Source organism: Puccinia triticina, chromosome 5A (genome assembly GCF_026914185.1).
Source record: "Puccinia triticina chromosome 5A, complete sequence".
Classification (NCBI taxonomy): Eukaryota; Fungi; Basidiomycota; class Pucciniomycetes; order Pucciniales; family Pucciniaceae; genus Puccinia; species Puccinia triticina.
Window position 1 is genome coordinate 1,357,501 of NC_070562.1, and position 18,476 is coordinate 1,375,976.

General features: G+C 46.6%; 4 protein-coding genes across 4 annotated transcripts; 2 read left to right on the top strand and 2 right to left on the bottom strand.

Moving 5' to 3' along the window:
* Nucleotides 1-1,488: 1,488 nt before the first annotated feature.
* Nucleotides 1,489-2,822, bottom strand: PtA15_5A151 (uncharacterized protein; the record flags this gene model as incomplete). Its single annotated transcript, XM_053168883.1, has 4 exons — nucleotides 1,489-2,179; nucleotides 2,259-2,488; nucleotides 2,560-2,656; nucleotides 2,749-2,822. 4 exons carry the CDS (start codon nucleotides 2,820-2,822, stop codon nucleotides 1,489-1,491), a joined length of 1,092 nt encoding a protein of 363 aa, XP_053020135.1.
* A 149-nt stretch (nucleotides 2,823-2,971) lies between these two features.
* On the top strand, nucleotides 2,972-7,648 carry PtA15_5A152 (uncharacterized protein; the record flags this gene model as incomplete). Its single annotated transcript, XM_053168884.1, has 17 exons — nucleotides 2,972-3,067; nucleotides 3,179-3,523; nucleotides 3,599-4,413; nucleotides 4,502-4,603; nucleotides 4,695-4,810; nucleotides 4,893-4,991; nucleotides 5,068-5,219; nucleotides 5,292-5,489; nucleotides 5,572-5,763; nucleotides 5,844-5,952; nucleotides 6,046-6,142; nucleotides 6,249-6,467; nucleotides 6,540-6,738; nucleotides 6,817-7,128; nucleotides 7,226-7,315; nucleotides 7,398-7,486; nucleotides 7,558-7,648. The coding sequence occupies 17 exons, from the start codon at nucleotides 2,972-2,974 to the stop codon at nucleotides 7,646-7,648; spliced, it is 3,321 nt and encodes a 1,106-aa protein (XP_053020136.1).
* Nucleotides 7,649-13,280: 5,632 nt separating this feature from the next.
* PtA15_5A153 (uncharacterized protein) lies at nucleotides 13,281-13,740 on the top strand (the record flags this gene model as incomplete). Its single annotated transcript, XM_053168885.1, has 2 exons — nucleotides 13,281-13,631; nucleotides 13,714-13,740. The coding sequence occupies 2 exons, from the start codon at nucleotides 13,281-13,283 to the stop codon at nucleotides 13,738-13,740; spliced, it is 378 nt and encodes a 125-aa protein (XP_053020137.1).
* A 2,883-nt stretch (nucleotides 13,741-16,623) lies between these two features.
* Nucleotides 16,624-16,845, bottom strand: PtA15_5A154 (uncharacterized protein; the record flags this gene model as incomplete). The annotated part of the gene is made up of 1 exon (XM_053168886.1): nucleotides 16,624-16,845. One exon carries the CDS (start codon nucleotides 16,843-16,845, stop codon nucleotides 16,624-16,626), a length of 222 nt encoding a protein of 73 aa, XP_053020138.1.
* Nucleotides 16,846-18,476: the final 1,631 nt, after the last annotated feature.

Below are 18,476 nucleotides of genomic sequence, written 5' to 3' on the forward strand. Positions count from 1 at the left end.
ACGGTTATCTTCAATTTCTTTAAAAATCGACTCCCGGAAATTAAATTATCGACTCCCAAATGGCATTTACGTTGCACGGACCGGGTCACAACGTCCACCCCCGGTCCGCGGGACCAAAAGTTGACCCGTGCAGATTTTGGGAGTCGGAAAATTAATTTGTCCCTTGAGAATGGGAGTCGAAAATTTAATTTTACAAAAATTCCACAAATATACAAATAAATTCATATCTCCTCAGTGGGGCACCCAAACCCCCCAAAAAATTTTACAGTGGGCAGAATACCCTCTTAACAGCATATGATGAGCTTCACGGCATTAGTACACCCCATAATAGGCATGTGCGGTTGGGGGTCAAATTTGGCTGATTTCCTACTAAGGAAATCCACCAAAGCCTTAGATACAGTGCCCCAAAGTGTACCAAACTTTTACAGTGGGAAGAATACCCTCTTAAAAGCATATGATGAGCTTCACCGCATTAGCACACCCCATAATAGGCATGTGCGGTTGGGGGTCAAATTTGGCCAATTTCCTGCTCAAGAAATCCACCGAAACAACGGCTGTAGAAGCTGTTAATCCGTCCTCTTTCAATAAAGATGCTCATTCATCTCAGCACAACAATGCAATTCTCTCCTTATTTATAAACTCATCTTGACAAAACTTGACTACATTGTACATGATTCTCCATGCAATTGGGGGCGTCGAATTGAAAAGACAATCGCCATCCAAACAATTTGAGATGGTTTGGAAAGGACGCAAGAGAAGTTGCTTTGCCAAAGGAAGAATAATGTCATAACAGGGTATTGTGAATCAAAACAGCGGGGGAAATTGGTAAGATCAGAAACAAAAGGTAAACAGAAAGTGTAATCCACGAAATGAAAGGTCGGCTCAGTGGGCTAGCCAAACAGGGGGGAGAGGAAGAAGAGTTGGCTCAGTTTTTCTCCCGCAATCAGCCTTCCTTGAGCCTGCTGCAAAATGACTAACATTTCGCCGTAAAGTCTTGCGGAATCCTTTCTTCTGACACCGGAATCGCGCATGATTTCTTCAAGCTTGTGGACGCAGTCGATGAGAGGCCCAACTGTGTATCGAGGTGTGAAATCATTACCAAGCTTGGAGGCTCCTAGGTTGGTTCGGCCCAGTCCCAATAAGGATTTCTCGCTGTCGTTTGGCAGGATAAAGGATGCAAAGTCATACCAAGACCCAAAGGAAGGATTCTGGATCATCCACAGAATCGCGGGGCTCTGTTTTCCTGCTTGTCCGGTGGGATACAAGGGCAACATTTGCCCCACCATCGCCACTCCTAGCTTTCCTGCCAGAATGTGAACGTTCTCAGGTTTGAGCTTATCTACATAACCCGCAAGCGTCGAGGCACTCAGGGCTTGTGGTAGTTCGACTCAAATTGGGTCTCTCCCTTTAGGGGGAATGACATTTTTTTTTCTTAGAGAAGAGGAAACATGGGGGGATGGCATAACAAGGGTCGGGAAGGAGGCGAGTTTACGAGAAAGGGTCTTGATTAGCGCCAGCGGGATATTTCTGGTGGTGTTTAGCGAGATCGGCGCTTTCGAGCTCGGCTTGCTTGATCTTGAACAGCGCGCTATTGGGGTCCTTCTCCGGGTTGCGACAGAAGCGGAGCCGACGGTCGACGGCGGTGACCCGATCCTTGTCGATCGGTTTATGCTGGGCCTGGATGAGCAGCTCCGAGAGTCCGGAGAGGTGCTGGGTCAGTGGCTCCAAGGCGAGATTTGGTTTGGGTAGCTGAGGAGAGGGAGGGGAAGTGGTAGGAGTGGGGTGGGGTTGGAGCCGGTCGGCCTTGGCCTTCAGCCAGGCCTCGGTCGCCGGCTGGTCGGCGACCCACCAGGCCGCACACGCGATCTGACTGGGCGTCCAGAGGAACTCGGCATCCGTCAGTCTGGCCGCCCGGAGCAGACTGCAGACCTCAGGCCAGGCCTGGGAGAGGCGCTCGAGGCCGAGCGGGCCGACGGGCGGACAGGCCTGCAGGTCGAGATAGATCCCCCGGGCGGCCAGATGGGCGTGGTGGACCTTGAACTGGAACTTGAGCGACTGGGCGACGAGGAACTCGAGCGATAGGACATCCTCGTTCGTCGTCTTTGGGATCCGGGAGGCAAAGCTGTCGATGGAGATCGAGGTGTTTTCAGTCTTGGTGGCCAGGAAGAGACAGGTGAGCCTTTGTTTTGAAGCAAGTATATGTCAACGTCAGCCGTTTCTTTCTTTCGGAAGACGATGTGGATTGGAGTCAAGCAGACATGATGTTTTTGGGGTGGTAATCCATGCAGGTATTCCGGAGGTAGAAGCGCTTCAAGTAGGACATCGCAGTCGCCTCGACGGTCTCGGGGAATTTGAAGATCGAGGCCCGACAGAGTTGGGAGATCTTGGAGAGGTAGAAGGTGACCAGCTCGAGCTCGTCTTGGACGGTCAGATACTCGATCTGGCTGGGTTCGGCTGGGCCATCGCCGGCTGCCGGAAGCTCGACGTTCTGCAAAGCAGCGGAATCGTTGGCAGTGAATAATATTGTTTTTTGTTTTTTTTCTTTTCGGTGTGTCTTACCCTCTCTTCTTCCAGCTTAGATTTGACTCTGCCTACGGCGCCTTCGTTGAGTTCCCTTCGGGCCTGCTCGAGTCCCGACTGAGAGAAGCGCCAATACCTGTGTTGTGAGTGGTAGAGGGGGAGGTGATGATGAGTGGGATGAATGGCGTGCTCTGGTGCTCTGGATCATACCGAGTCAGGGGAGGCTACCGGAACTGGGTGGATAGTTGGTACAGCGGCTGGGGTGCAGCAGGCTGGTCGTTGGCGTGGTTCTTGATGTTCATCCTGCTGGCTGTCTTCGTGGTTGGGGGCTGAAGTGGGGCAGCAGTGGTTATCCGAACTGGACTCAAATCCCGTGCTCGCGGGGTGCCCACATGGCCCCCAGCTTCGATCGATGAGCCTCCGGCCAGCTCCAGTCTGATTTCGGCCCCAGATGACCCGCCAAGTCACTCTCCGGCTGTCTAACGTGAGGACATCACTGGTCAACCTGCCACCCATACTGTCATCTCAGCTATCTTCCCAAGGAATCGTGAGTTTTTTGCGCCCGTTGCCTCTGCGTGCATTTCCTGAGACGCTGGTCAGATCGCCATACTTACTAAAAAATAAATAAACACATTTTGTGACGACTGGGCGAATTTAGCTGCCACAGTCAGTAGGGATCGAGTTAAGACCGATCGGCAGACCGACAAGCTCCGACAGACCGCTCTATGTCGGCTGGAGTGGATTGACCGCATCCCTTAGCACCGAGCGCTTGTCCAGACCCAGGAACTCGGCACAGAGACAGAACAGCTCTGGTCTCTGGGGGAGCTCAAGCCTGAAGAATGGCCTCGAATTCGTCGAGTCGTTGGAGCTGGACCAGGCACTCGCTGGCGAGATGGGCTGGAAGGAGAACGACCGGCTGTCAATCAAGTTCCACCACCACGGGATGACTCATGCCACCACTGTTAATGTCGAGCCGCTCACGATCGACGATTGGGAAATCCTGGTAAGTCTCGAGTCCATCACAAGCATAGCTCAGGCTTACCGTCCGAACCACGCAACGTTCATGGTCTATCTATAGGAGTCCAATCCACAGTACCTCGAGGACAACATCCTCAAGCAGATCCGGGTACTGGTCGAATCACAAAAGCTGCTGATCTGGGTGTATGAGAAGACGCTGATTCAAGTCAAAGTCACCTCGGTCACCCCACCCTCCAACACCGATCGTCCCTGTCTGATCACCAACGAAACCGAAATCATCGTCTCGCCCAAAACCCGCTTCGATCCGTCGCTCCAAGACTCAGCACAAAAAAATCATATCCTGGGTGATCCTGCTCAGGCGGCGGACAACACTGCAGCAACATCCAAGGAGAAATCAGCAAGCAGAAAGATCGACTTCAAAATCCTTCCCCAGGCGTTTTCACTCGCCCTAGAAACACAACATCCACTCGCGTCACCTCTCGACCCCGGCACCACCGCGACAAAACATGGCCAGACGAACGCCGCTGACGATTATCCAGTCGCAGCCCTCAATCCGCTCCAATTCTCGCAGATCGAGTCCATTTTCCCGACCACGCTGTGTTCTCTAGGGTTGCTTCTACGCCCCAACCAAGCGTCCGGCTCGAAACTGCCCTCAGCTGCTCCTACCACTGCCCCACCCGACATATCTCTCCGTCAAGGCCCCAATAAAGCCTCAAGAACAAGCAAGAAACAGGAGGCCAAATCCATACCCAACATTGCCGACCGAGTCCGTCTGGCCCCACATTCGGGAGTCCCGATCGGCTTCCTTCATTTGCCCTCGAAGTTCAGACAGAGGTGGTTTGCAAGCCTCGCCGTTGCTCTAGACCCCCGCTCTTCATTCCAAGTCGATAAAGCAGGTGATTATGAATACGTTAGGTTGGCCTTCATCCTGGCTCTCGAGTCGGGCCTTCCTAACTTGCCAGGCACGCGTGGTTTACTTACTGGGATGTGATGTGATGCGTAGGATCGGGCCAGCAAAGGACTTATCTTCCGATGCGACTCACTCCGATCCGAATGAGGCCGGTTTAGTTGAAGATCAACAATCTGCCACCAACAAGACGGAAGAGTATGTGGTTTCTTGCGTTATCTTATTATTTATTCTCTGCGCTTTGACCAACGCAGTTGATCTTATTTCCTTCTAATTCATCCTCAAAAAGAATCCTGCTGCTCGGTTTTGCAGATCACCTGGACTTTTGTGAGCAATATCTGCAAAACAGTCTCGCTGCGGCTCGTCTCTTTACCCTCGGTCACTACCGGACAGGAAACCATAACCGTGTGCTTGATTTTTTTTTATACTCTGGTCGCGGAGAAGTCACCTGTCCAGTGAATTAATATGCTCTTTCATTTGGGGGCAGTTGCTGGACTCATGATTCGCGGCTCATCCGGATCAGGCAAAACGTCCCTGGTTAAAACGTTGATCGGAAAAGTGTATCTAGATCCCAGTGCGATGTTCCGTGAGTTTTTTTTTGTCATATGCAGGCCAAAAAAAGTAGAGAATTTGTTGACGGGGAACATTGTCTCCATAATCAGATTGCCGGTACGTCGACTGTGGTCAACACGTTGATGATCGACTGAACGTGCTCAAGTCGAACTTCAAGGAGTGGTTTGATGATGCCGCATGGCATTCGCCCTCCGTGCTTGTGTTAGATGACCTCGATCAGCTTTTACCCGCGGAGCCTGAGGTAAAGATGCAAATCTCAAACACGGCTTGGCATCACAGGTTAATGATCCTCGATTGATTTTGATCATAACAGCATATCGATTCATTTCGGTATCGACATCTAGCTGAAGAATTCTTATCGATCGCAAATGCGGCAACCAAAGACAAGCTAGTTATCTTGGTCTCAACCTGCTCTAGCTCGGTGTCCATCCACAACTTATTGCGCTCCGAAACTCACATCTTCTCGGAAACGTTAGAGTTAAAAGGACTCAGTCGAGCCAACCGGCGAGAGGTGATCCAGCTCATATGTCCTTCCTCTCCTTCGATACGACATCAAGTTAATCCCTATATACTCCTTGATTTTCAACCACTAGATCCTTACTGAGCTTATCAAACTCAAAGCTGGAAAATCTGGTCTTGAGATCAGTCGGATCAAGCCTGATGCGCTGTCGTCAGAAAAGACCGAGGGATACCTGCCGTCCGATTTGCAAGACTTGGTCGATCGAGCGGTTCATCAAGCTATCATCAGATCGATGAGAACTGCGCATCGAGACTCTTCCAAGCCAGTCTGTCCACGTGCTTCTTCTCGAAACGTTTCCACTACTCTGTGAGCAGTCACGTCTGATTGTCAGTTATGGGCTTTCAGGTCTCTTTGGAGTTGCAAGACTTCGAAAGCGCGCAGTCCGGCTTCGTGCCGATCTCATTGAGAGATGTCAAGCTACAAAAGTCCACGGTAAACTGGTCGGATATTGGAGGTGAGCAGCGCTATCCCCCTGTTTAACGCTCTTTACTTTAAAATAAATTGGCGTGGATTTTCTCTTTATAACACTTTGGCTTCGCTGTCTCAGGCTTGGTTGAAACTCGCAGAATCCTCCGTGAAACTTTGGAATGGCCGACGAAGTACCCCTCAATCTTTGCCAACTGTCCTCTCCGATTACGCTCTGGGTCAGTATCAAATTCCTTAAGCGTGACCTGCTGATTTTCTTGACACGTGCAGCGTTGTTAGCTCTTCTACATGCCATCCTCACTTTTTTTTCTTCGCTCTTATTAGATTGCTGTTATATGGATATCCAGGATGCGGTAAAACTTTATTGGCTTCTGCAATTGCGAAAGAGTGTGGCTTGAATTTCATCAACATCAAGGGGCCCGAATTACTGAATAAGTATATTGGGGCAAGTGAGCAAAGCGTTCGAGAGTTGTTCGACCGCGCCCAGGTCGCCAAGCCCTGTGTATTGTTCTTTGACGAGTTTGAATCAATCGCACCCAAAAGGTACTTATGATAGGATCATAGCGAGATTTGCGATGGAAACTAACTATGGTGTATCGGATCTTCAACCAACAGAGGTCATGATTCAACCGGTGTGACCGATCGCGTCGTCAATCAGCTTCTAACCCAGATGGATGGTGCAGAGGGGCTGGAAGGAGTATACGTACTGGCAGCGACTTCCAGGCCCGATCTAATCGATCCCGCATTGCTCCGTCCGGGTCGCCTGGACAAAAGCCTGCTATGTTCAATGCCGAACGTCGAGGAGAGGCTCGATGTCAGTCCCTGCTTCATCAATCGATTTCTCTGCCTAATTGCGTAGATCTCAAGTAAATTATGCGAACCTTTTCCCCAGATATTGAAGGCTGTTTCGCGCGCATTACCTCTGGATGGCAACCTGTACTTCGAGGAAGTTGCGGAACTGACCGAGGGATTCACCGGCGCCGACCTCCAGGCCTTGATCTACTCCGCCCACCTCGAGGTCGTCCATGAAAGCATCAATGCCAAGACCCAATCGCTCGAACGAAGTCACGGTCAAGGAGACCAAAATAAGAGTCAAAGCCATCAGCTACGTTGGACAGAAATCCAGCCCCAGCAGCCTGGCTCGTTGAAGACCGCTGAAGGAGCTGTGAGGAGTCGTGCCGAAAAGGAGGCCATTAGGAAACGAGTGCGTCTCGCCTTTCATCGCTGCGATGCGGCTTGCATACCCTTCTGTCGCGCGAATTGCGTCACTGGCTGATCGTTCAAGATGCATATTTGCAAAGATTGAGGACGTTCTGAGCAACACGTCTGCTGATCCAAAGTTGGCTGGCGAATCAGGCCACAATAACCTTTCAGCGCAGAACCCTTCACTGGTATGTTGACATGATTCGAACACGAGATGAATTGTAAAATGTATTCTTAGCCCCGCTGACTTGGCCATTCGAGTGTGCTTAGAACTTGATTGAAATGCGACATGTCCGTTCGGCGCTCCGGAACGCGCGCCCGAGTGTCCCGGCAAAGGAGCTGGCCCGACTGAGCAGAATGTCTGTGCTTTTGTCTCCATCCTTGGCTCCGCTTGTTCGCGGCTGATGGTGCTCATGATCTCTGTTTACAGCTACCAGAGCTTCGTCTCTTCACGCTCTGATGGCGGCTTGCCTGGCGGAGAAGCCAGTGACGAGATCGGTGGTCGGGCTTCATTGATGTGAAAAAAAATCTCAATATTATTTATAAGTATTTATAATCTGTTTCCGTGCTTGATCTTCACTTAATTTTATCTTCTAGCTAATCAATGTCGTGTTTTCTTACAAGAAATGATAATCTACTGCATGTATCTAAAAATGATCGTCCGATTCGCACCAAACAATACGTAGGCCGGGTTTATTTCTCCCGCCAGCGTCGGCTGCAATCTCTCCTTTGCCGTGAATTGTCCCTTGACGTCTGATGTCGACGCCGAGATTAGAGACTCAGCTCCAGTAGCAAAAGAGTACCAAAATAATAATCTCCGTCATTGAGGGCAAATACGCGCTGTTCATTTTAAAATATTATCATTACAAGGTCTGCAGGCCTTAGCCATTGCAAACCAAGCCCATTCGGGATAGTAGTCAAGCTATGTATCAATATCGGCCTCTAAGCTTTGGGTCTGGGATGACATGTCACAGCTTGGACCGCTGCCTGCTCCCTCCCTATATCACGGCGACGTTCGCATTTGACCGACATCCACCGGGGATCAAGCTGATGCCGACCATCTCCTAACATCGCTCTGATGTCACATGGGGTGTCAGTGGCTCACTGGCATCTTGGCGACACCGATGTCAGGGCGATGTTAAGAATCCGCCCGATCGCACCGGTGGTGTAACACAAGACCACTGAAGATATATACTTATTTACACCTTAGAGCATCTCCACCGCGTGGGACTATCTGAGGGACTAAATCCCCAACTCGCGCGACTGCGGCGCAGTTATAGTCCCCGGCCCAAAATCATTTTCACACCGCAAGGTCCTAAAATTAGGACCTGGGTCTCGTGAAAGGCTGTACCCCCGATTCCCCCTACTCAACAATCCCAGCAACCGAACGTATAGCAAGCCACACGGCACGGAAACACAAAATCAGCATGGAGAACAAGGAGAACGACCCAGGCGCACTCGACCCCGCCGTATTGCAGATATTAATCCGACGGAGGCAACTAGTGGCAAGGTTCAGAACCACTGTAAATGCAGCTCTTCAAGTCATTCCAATGCTGCTTGATGACGATGAAGATGAGGACGACATTTTCCCTTCGCATGGTGGATCAAAACCAGGTAAACTGCCCAACCGTCCCCGCGACTTTGAAGGAGCCTACCAGAGGCTCTTTGGTCATTACTTTTGCCCGCGACCTTTCTACGACGAAGTAGTATTCCAGCGACGTTTTCGAATGGGAAAGTCCCTCTTCTTGAAGATTGCCGACGCTGTTGGAAACTTCAATCCCTACTTTAAGCTCAGGGCCGACGCGTTGGGAAAACCTGGAGTGAGGCCCCTTGTCAAGATAACGGCAGCTTTGCGAATGCTTGCTTACGGAGGCGCTGCCAACTGCAATGACAAATACCTACAGCTAGCCGAGTCAACCTCTCAGGAGTGTATGGATCGATTTTGCAACGATATTGTTGCTATCTACTCTGCGGAATATCTTTGACACCCAACAACTGCTGACTTGGAACGACTGCTCTCTGATGGTGCCAAACGAGGATTCCCAGGTATGCTTGGATCACTCGATTGTATGCACTGGGAGTGGAAGAACTGCCCATCTGGGTGGGCTGGAGCATTTCAAGGAAAAGAAAAGGTATTAACTTTCTTTTTCCTTATGGTCCCTCACCGACTGCTTTGATGGATTGGGTTCCTTTGAATGTATGATTTGCATTCATGGTCTATACTACACATGCGATTGAATTGCCCTAGTATCATGGCAAATCTTTCCAGTGGAAATATAGTGCCATGAAGGCTTATCAGCTTTAAAGGGCCCCATAGCAAAGGTGGGGTAGATGTACCATGCTGACCTTGTACTATCATTTTCAGAGACCAACAGTCATTCTTGAGGCAGTCGCATCACAAGATATGTGGATCTGGCATGCCTACTTTGGCTTGCCAGGCTCACACAATGACATAAATGTACTCGACACTTCACCTTTATTCACGAATCTTTTAAACGGTCAGGCGCCGCGATGTGAATACACTATCAACAGACACGCCTACCTGCAAGGGTACTATCTAGCCGATGGAATCTATCCAGACTGGGCGACGTTTGTGAAGACCTTCTCGCAGCCCCGGGGAGCCGATCAGAAATACTTCGCAAAGCTGCAAGAAGCCCGACGCAAGGATGTCAAGCGTGCTTTTGGGGCGCTTCAAAGTCGATTTGCGGTTGTTTCACAACCAGCCCAAGGCTGGAAGCATCACAACCTCACAAACATCATGAAGGCATGCATCATCCTCCACAAAATGATTGTGGAGGATGAACAAGATACATATTTGAGCTATGCCTTTGACAAGAACCCCGCTGGTGCCATCATCACCGAAGTGGAATTCTCAAGAGATGGCTCATCTATTTCATTTTCTGATTTCATTGACAACTATCATTCAATGAAAGACTCTAGCACTCATTTTCAGCTCCGCAGTGATCTTGTAAAACATCAATGGGAGATCAAAGGTCGACTTGACGAAGAAGAACCTTGACTCTTATTCAAAATTTATAGCTTTTACTTTCTCTTATTTTCGCTTTTACTTTCTCTTATTTTCGCTTTTACTTTCTCTTATTTTCGCTTTTACTTTCTCTTATTTTCGCTTTTACTTTCTCTTATTTTTGCTTTTACCTCCTCTTATTTTCTCTTTCCTAAAACTTTGCAATCAAAAGAACCACAGATCGCGTGATTTAAAATTGAGTGAGCAATTGAGAACAACCTGAGATCGCGTGATTTGAATTTGAGTGAGTGATTGAGACAAATGGAGAGAAGGAAAACATTTGATCATTCTGATCAACCACAGGACATAGAATCGATATCTCTGGATAAGATGATAAACAAATCTTTTGATGTTTCATTTGATAAACAAATCTTTCTATTTCAATCACATCAAACTAAAAACATAGATAGAGAAAGAGAAACAAGATCTAAGTTTGTCTTGAGCTTGTTTTGTTCCGGAGCAATTGGAGAATCTCTCTTCTCTTGAGCTTGTAATATTCTTGTTGCTCGCTGTCAAGGCCGTCAAGTTTTTTATTCATGATGGCAAGCTCGGCAGCAGTCTCTCCGTTTTGTGTGATGCATTCAAGAGAAAGTGAATCGTTGCTGATGATGTCATTGAATTGCTTGGATTCAGAAGCGATTTTAGTTTGAGCGCCTGCGACATCGGCTTTCCATTCTTGGTCTTTCCCGGCGATTTGGTTGAGTAACTTTGCTTTTTTTTTTCCGACTGGTCGCTCAAGTAATGAGGCATCGGTACCAGTACCATCAAACTCGGAGACTGCATTGGATGGTGCAGGAGTAGATTCAGGTGCATTTGACGGAGGATGTTCACTAGTTGGACTTGCGGCTCTCTTTCTCTTAGAAATCTTGGCCTTCTTTTTGTTATTGCAACAGTAATTATTCCACTTCGGGCTTTTGACAAGTAGATTGTAGCAGCGTGAGTGTTTTAAGTGTGTAAGCTGGTCCTCGGTGTAAAGTCGGAGAGCTCGGTTTAGCTGGTCCTCAACAGACGCACCACTCTGGTTGAACTGTTAACACAACCACGGAATTTGTTGATCGATGGCTGAAGGTTGTTACTCCATTGCTTTTTCAAGCTGGCGACCGGTTGGATCGGATTTGGTATTGCTTTGTGATACACAATCGAAACTCGTTCCCAGAAAGTGTTTCTGTCTTGATCGGTTCCAACAGAGGGATCTTCGGATACCTGAACCCAGGCTTGACATAGCTTGTAGTCCTTGGGTTTGGTATAGCTAGGACCTTTCTTCTTTTCCTCTCCCTGCGCGGCTTGGCTCTTGTTGGGGGTGAGATTTGGATCGATATCCTCTGAGTGTAGGTAGCAAAAAGTCCCAGTACTTGTTTAGTTTTTTTGACAAACAATTTTGAACAAGCAGAAAAGAAAAGAAAATACTTACCGTTGTTGTTGGAAGCAATATTGTTATCAGTTTGGACTTCCCCATCATCTTCATCGCCGGGGGTGATGTTGCTGGGTTGTTTTTTTCTTCTTGGCATTGCAGGCGAGTGGACAGGTGAGCTGGATTGGTGATATACGTGGAGGTGTGGGGTGGGGATATCGGGGGTTGTGTATTGAAGGCAGTGCAGTATCACAAGAAGTTTTTCTGTGTGATATGTGGTACAGGGGGACTATCTGAGGAGCTATACGGTCTCAAAGCTGGGACTGGTATAGGGCCCGGGAGGGTTTTTCTCAGTTTGGAAACCCGTTTAGGGCCTCCGGTGGAGGGACTAAACCGGGTTTGGGTATGTAGCTAAATTTGGTTTAGTCCCCCGATTTAGGGCCCGCGGTGGAGATGCTCTAAAGACCCATTCCCCGCCGGTCTTGTTTGATTGTACCCTCAATTATCAATCTTCATTGGTGATGAGAACTCAATCTCAATTCACTTCCACCCCATGCTATTGCAGTATACCTAGGATTCATTAAGAATTCGGAAGTTTCAAGCCAAGCCTTCCAGGGTGTTATCACAAATTCTCATTGCACATGTGACCTGGCTGAAACTTGTTAGCTCACAACTGCGCTCGAAACCTGAAATACGCAATTTTTGCTTGGATGTTTCCATTATTCGGGCCTGCCCGGGGTCCTGCCAAGCTTTGCCTGGCATAATCAAGCAAGCCACTCCACCTGGCTTCTACTCTATCATGCAGGTTTCGGAGAACCAAAGTACAACTGGATGTAAGTCTTCCTTCCGCCACAGGAACGAACTTGACAGCAATTCCCTGCAAGGCCAGCGTTCCGCCACAGGAACGAACTTGACAGCAAGTCTGCCTGCAAGGCCAAGCCTGGGCGCGTTGCGAAGCAACTCCTGCTCCACTTATGCACAGCTTTGCGGCTCGCTACCGGCCGCTCGTGGTCGGGCTTAGCTAAACTCGGCAAAGATAGTCCCCCCTCCGGCGCAGAAAGTCACCCCTCCGACACAGCCAGTTCCCCCTCTGACGCGCAGGGACTTGATTGGAGTTAGAGAATATTTATTGATCGAACACGTAAATTTATCGGGCGGAGGTCTGTTTTTGTATACGGCTGTCACACTCCTGTGCCAGCTTGTACATGTATACTAGCTTGCTATGTAGACCCTCGGCATGGAAGTTTCTATGGATGCAAGCTTCACACTTAAATCGGAAATCCTCACAGCTGAGCTGGCCTGCTGAGGCATTTCATGCCGAAAAACTTTCTCCATACATATAACAGGCCGTCGCTGGTGTTGCTTGTGTATTGCAGCAGTGTAAGACTAAACTTTTCCTTTTCGCGCTCGAGTGGCAAAGCACTTATGAAACTGGCGCAGGAGGGGAAGGTCGCCGCGGGAGGGCATCCCCCCGCCAAAATCAGTTGGATGCTTCATCAATGCATCCAGAGCCAGAGGCTTTCGACAAAACAAACCATCTGAGCATAGACTCCAGGTTTCTAGAATGCGCGCATATGTCTAGGGAAAGTTAATGTGAAACTAGTCAGCTGAAAGTCAAAATGTCTGTTGCAGCATCTGCTTCATGACATGTTACGTTGGTTCAAGTCGGAATCCAACTTTACATAAATAGCCTCTTTGAACATTGAAGGAAGGCCCGAGTTAAGTGACCTACTCAGCGGTTGCATCAAACATTTATTACCAAAAAACAACGCAGGTCATGCGTAGAGCTCAAGCACTCCACACGATTTTATTCTCTAGTTTCCTGTCTGTCCTGGCCACTCAATCGATTATGAACACTTATGGACTACTTCTCACAGTGCTGATCCAACAAGCAGTGCCTTCGCTAGTGGATCCGCTGCTGAAATTCCGTGGAACCGAAGGCGAATGCGCCCCGGAAATCATCACCGATCATGCCAAGGCTCAAATTGAAGTGAGCCGGCATGAACCCAAGATAATTACATGGACCGACATATTATCAACTTCTTCAAACGAAAAAGACTCCCAGAAAACAATCTACGACTGGGTTGAAATAGATGAAGACATGGTGAACGCTGAAGCTCTTATGACTGTAAAGCATAATGCCATGGATAGCAGAATAGAACTGCACAACCTATCAAAAAAGCATCTCCACGTCCAAGTGGTAAACACAGTCATGGAAAGATGTTTCTGGCCTCTAACACACGAAACAAAACACGTGTTCAACTTTCATATGAGAAAGGACGAAGATAAGATCATTGGTGTGAGCAAAGTGAATGCGGCAGTGAGTCATTCCCCTTTTCAAGTCACACTATATTGGATGGTCAAAGAAAGAAATCTCATGAAATCAACTTATTTAAATCATCCAATCTATCTTTTTTGGCTAAAACAGCGAGATGGCCTTGTTCTTGATTTAACAATTAAGATTCATGAAAATAACCTGGAGGATACCCAATGAATACATACATCAGGGCTTATGTGGATTCTAATTAGTGGATGCTCTAGCAAATCTGCTGTGATCCAAAACTCACTCTCTTCTCAATTGAATTATACCTGATTGCCAGAGTTTTTGGTTGATCCCTTTTTTGGTGTTTGGTTCTGTTAATTTTTCTTTAGTCATGACTTATCATCCCTTTAAAGTTTCTTTTTTTTGGGGGGAATTTTTAATCCACTATTTTGCTCCCACATATTGGAAAACTAAAGCCACATATTTGATTCTTTGCAACCCCTAAAAGCTCCATTTGGATGCCTTGTTAACTTGATGAATTTCAATTTTAGTGCTAGATTACGCAAGATATATATGTAAATCAATATAGATATATATGACCCAATCCCTGCCAAAATTTAAAAATTATGATGTATAAAAAGGTTGTCCAGACAGGGCCTAAAAATATTACTGCAACTGTGTACATGCTCAATTGCTTCCAGGCTCAATTCAAGACATATTTTTCTTCATTACCCATAAATGAGTTGATTTAAACTCCAAATTGATTACCAATCCTAGATTTTGCTTATAATTTGCCTTGATTTGAATAGATTTTTCTTGTCACCTGGATTTTCTTAAATTTCATAATTCAAATGTGTATTTTGCCAAATAGATATAATTTTATCTGAATCCCATCAACCCAATCCTAAAACAAAATAACCCTGAAATTATTGGTGATTGGAAGAATTCATGCCCCTTGAAATATGATTGTGAAATCCAATCCATAGGTTGTGGTGGTAAAATTAAAAATGGACTGAAACCTTTGAAAACAAATTTCAATGTGATGTGGAAGGCATTTGGAAATTGAATGATTTTTTTATATCAAGAGTGACATGAAAGATTTGAAATTATCAAGTTGCCCAGCCTGAGACTACCTGGGCAATTTATTTTGGGGGATAATTTGAAATCAATTAATGAAGGCTGTGTTTTTCAGCTGTATATTGCAAGTGTAATATGAAGAAAATGTGGCCGAAGGCCTGAGACTGAAGAAGGGTGAGCTGAAGAAGATCAGGAGCACAGAATGCTCAGGGACTCAGAACAGCAGATCAGAAGTCTCCAGAGGAGCAAGTCTGACTACTATGGGCTCGGAACTAAGTGGGGGTTGGATTTCATGAGAGGACGAATGAAATACATGGAGAAAAAGGGGCCTAAGAGGGGCCTAGGGGGCTAAAGGACCCTGATGGAAAGAAAAGGAACAAAAAGGAAATAAACCCTCTTCTGGGCATGGGGCATAATTCTAACATAATAATGTAAATTTTGCTTGAAATCCTGTGTGAAACCTGATAAAGTCCACCAAAACTTTATCAGTTTTCACAAACATCTGCCTTATTACACTTTTAATATACTGCTAGCAAAAAAAATTACAGATGCTAGTCAATTTATCAACAATGGTCAAGTAGTGGTATACAATGTAACAGGTGTTTGGCCATTATTATATGTTTTACTTGTACACCACGGGCAGCTTTCTGGGGAAAAGCCCCATCAAATGGATAATTTTCCACCAAGGGAATTCTCCACACCAGTTCCAAGGTGCCTGAAAAGGACTGGATTTTGGCCCCAGGTGTGTGTGTGTTAGCACATTACTTTTTGTGTATTGAGAAGACCTGCAACCATCCATCAGATGGACATTTCGACCGTCTTTTGGATGGTTTTTCCTAACAATCTGAGTCAGGGAATTACAAGGCAAAACCAGCAGATGGACTCCCCAGGTCCAGAGCCGGACAGCAGATGGATCAACCATTTGTATAACCAAATTCTGCCCTTTATGCCCCATGTTGTAGCTGTAATATAAGTGAAATAAGTTATTTTGCCAATGTAAGACACATTTTTGCATGTTTGTTATCTGGACACTGCAAAAAAATCAAGAAACTGCTGCCAGTTGACATGCAATATTCATTACAAAGGCCCCTTTGTAATATTTTCTTGACTTTTTTCATAGCCCAAAGAGTGGCAGATAGTGAATAAATTTTAGGCTAAAAATAATCTTTGACTTATTGTTATTACATTGGAGATGGCCCCTGTGAACTTGGGTACATGTTTGTGCGCAGGTACCTGCAACCTTTTCCAGTCACTTTTGCCATGGACACCCGTACCCGGACCCGCGGTGGCAGGATCAGACAGGTACCCGGGTACCTGCCACTCAATTGTCTCTGATGGGGACCCAACTGCCACATGCTAGCTAGGTTTTGTACTTAAGGCATGATTTCATATCTAGTGGTATCCTCTCAGTCCACGGTCACAACGGTCACTCTGGACCCTTTTTCCTTTGCCTGTGCCTTGGAATCCTCCTTATTGTTCACGTACTGGTGGAAAGCAAGTGGTTTGATTTTTTTGTTCTTTGAAAAGAGCAACAGCGCCATACCTCTGCTTACTGACTTTGGATCAAGTTTTTGTCAAAATTTCAACATTCAAAACAAGTGAAGAAGTAAGATGAATTTGATCTAGCAGATTAAGAAGGGGGAGAATTAAGGAAAGTGGGATTTGGGATGGAGAAAATGAAGGAAATTCAGATTTAGGATGAAGAATTAAGAAATTGAAGCACAGTAGACAGATTTCCTAAAATATATTAATATTGGAAAAGTACAACTTGGTAACTTCATTAAAATTTGTTCTTCTTGCCCCCTTTTCCCCCTTTTTTCTTCTTACGTCGTTTCTCTAGTGTTCTCTTTTCATGAGAATGCGGAGCACTTTCAGGATTTTCGTTCACTTGGATGAGCTGATTACCGGTTGGAATTATCTCCGATTCATCTAACCCTTCAACGCGGTGTGCTGCTAAAAGCACGGCCACGGAAATGAAAACTGATAAATGGACTAGATGCATGATTGCACTGGGTTCTGGATTCAATTTCGGGTGAAAACGTCAGCTATACCGTCCTAAAATTTGACGAGAACCATGGAATGCTAACCTGGAGAATAAGAATGGTTATTCAAAGCACCGAATCAATCGGAAGAAACTGCGAAACGGCTGGATAAATCTAACAAATTCAATGAGAAAACATAAAATGTCTTGCTTTAGCGACCGATCAATGGTAGTGGGTCTTATGAAAAAGCTATTCACGATATCTGTGTACACACCTCAAACAACGTCAAGTTGTAAATAATAGATAAGATATAATTGAAATTCTTGATGATGTTTTCCTTGCCAGAAGGAGATGTAACTGTTACTATGACTGAAGCTGAGAAGGCTGAGACTGAGTGATGATGGGGAACCTCAAACCCCTCCTAGATTGCCCTCCTTTTATCCTCAAAAACCATTGACGCTCGCCTCTGGAGGCCGCTGAATGACACTTGCTACGTACTCCTGGCACCTCATCTGCTCTGCAACAGAGGAGGCATCCGTGGCTCAGAATAATGTTCTTTATTTCCTAGGCGCTCCCAGACATAATTTGTTAATTAGAGTCGAATTCTTTGCCATTGTGACAAATTGTATTGCACGCAATTTACAATGCTTCTATGGAAACGGGTTTTCGCTCAAACGGTCTTCACAGGTCTTGGCAGAATGCTAATGCATCTGTTTCCACACTTGGTAGTACTTGGTACCGGTGCATCACCTTTGCTAATCTGACATTGTAGATTACCAATTATTCCCTCTGCTCACACACTCGCAAGATGAGCTTACAACGCGGCTGCATTTATCAGAATGTGAAGTCCATCTTGATTTCAAAGGACACCAACTTGGTAAAGCGACTGATTGCAATCTCCAAAATACGGAGTAATGCTACTGAATGGAATGTGCTCACCTTTTCCAAAGAAGAACTCGTTTAGAGATTTACTACCTGGTTGCCAATGAGATTCTTTTGCTTTTGGCGTCCATCAGCTCCCTCACTCTGCTCCAACAGAGTGGCCTAATTTCGCCAGATGAACGCTGCAAATCACTAGCCATAATTTCCCTCGAAGCAATTTGTGGCAATATTTGAAATTGCCGACGAATTTCAAGCGCCTACTTTAGGCCGGAAAGTTCAGTATCCGTACACTGGGGACAATTTGAAGGGGCAGGATTCAGAAACTAAGCTTTGAATCCAGTTATTGAATTCTTCTAGCCATTCATGATAACAACAGTGAAAGGCTACACTGCACTACAAAATGCGCCTGTCTTAGCGCACCCACTAAATGCCTGTCCCAAAAAGCCGTAGCGCAGCGGATTACGCGCTGCGCTACGGCTACGTGTAGGCTATAAAAGCTTATTCATCCCCCCTCTCCGAAAAATTGCACAAGAAGGTGCCACAGCGCGCTTTTTATAGCGTCAGCGTCGCGTTTTTCTACCATATTATGGCTACAAGTAGCGGCTGGAAAAACTGAAAAGCTACGCGGTCTGCCCAAAAAGAGCAAGCGGAGCCCTACAAAGCTGCCAAAAAGCACAGCGCAGCCAGACCAAAAAGCGCTGCACTTCGCGAAGCAAAAGCCTTCCATAGTTCATGATAAACTCCATGATAAGAAGAAACACTCGCTTGA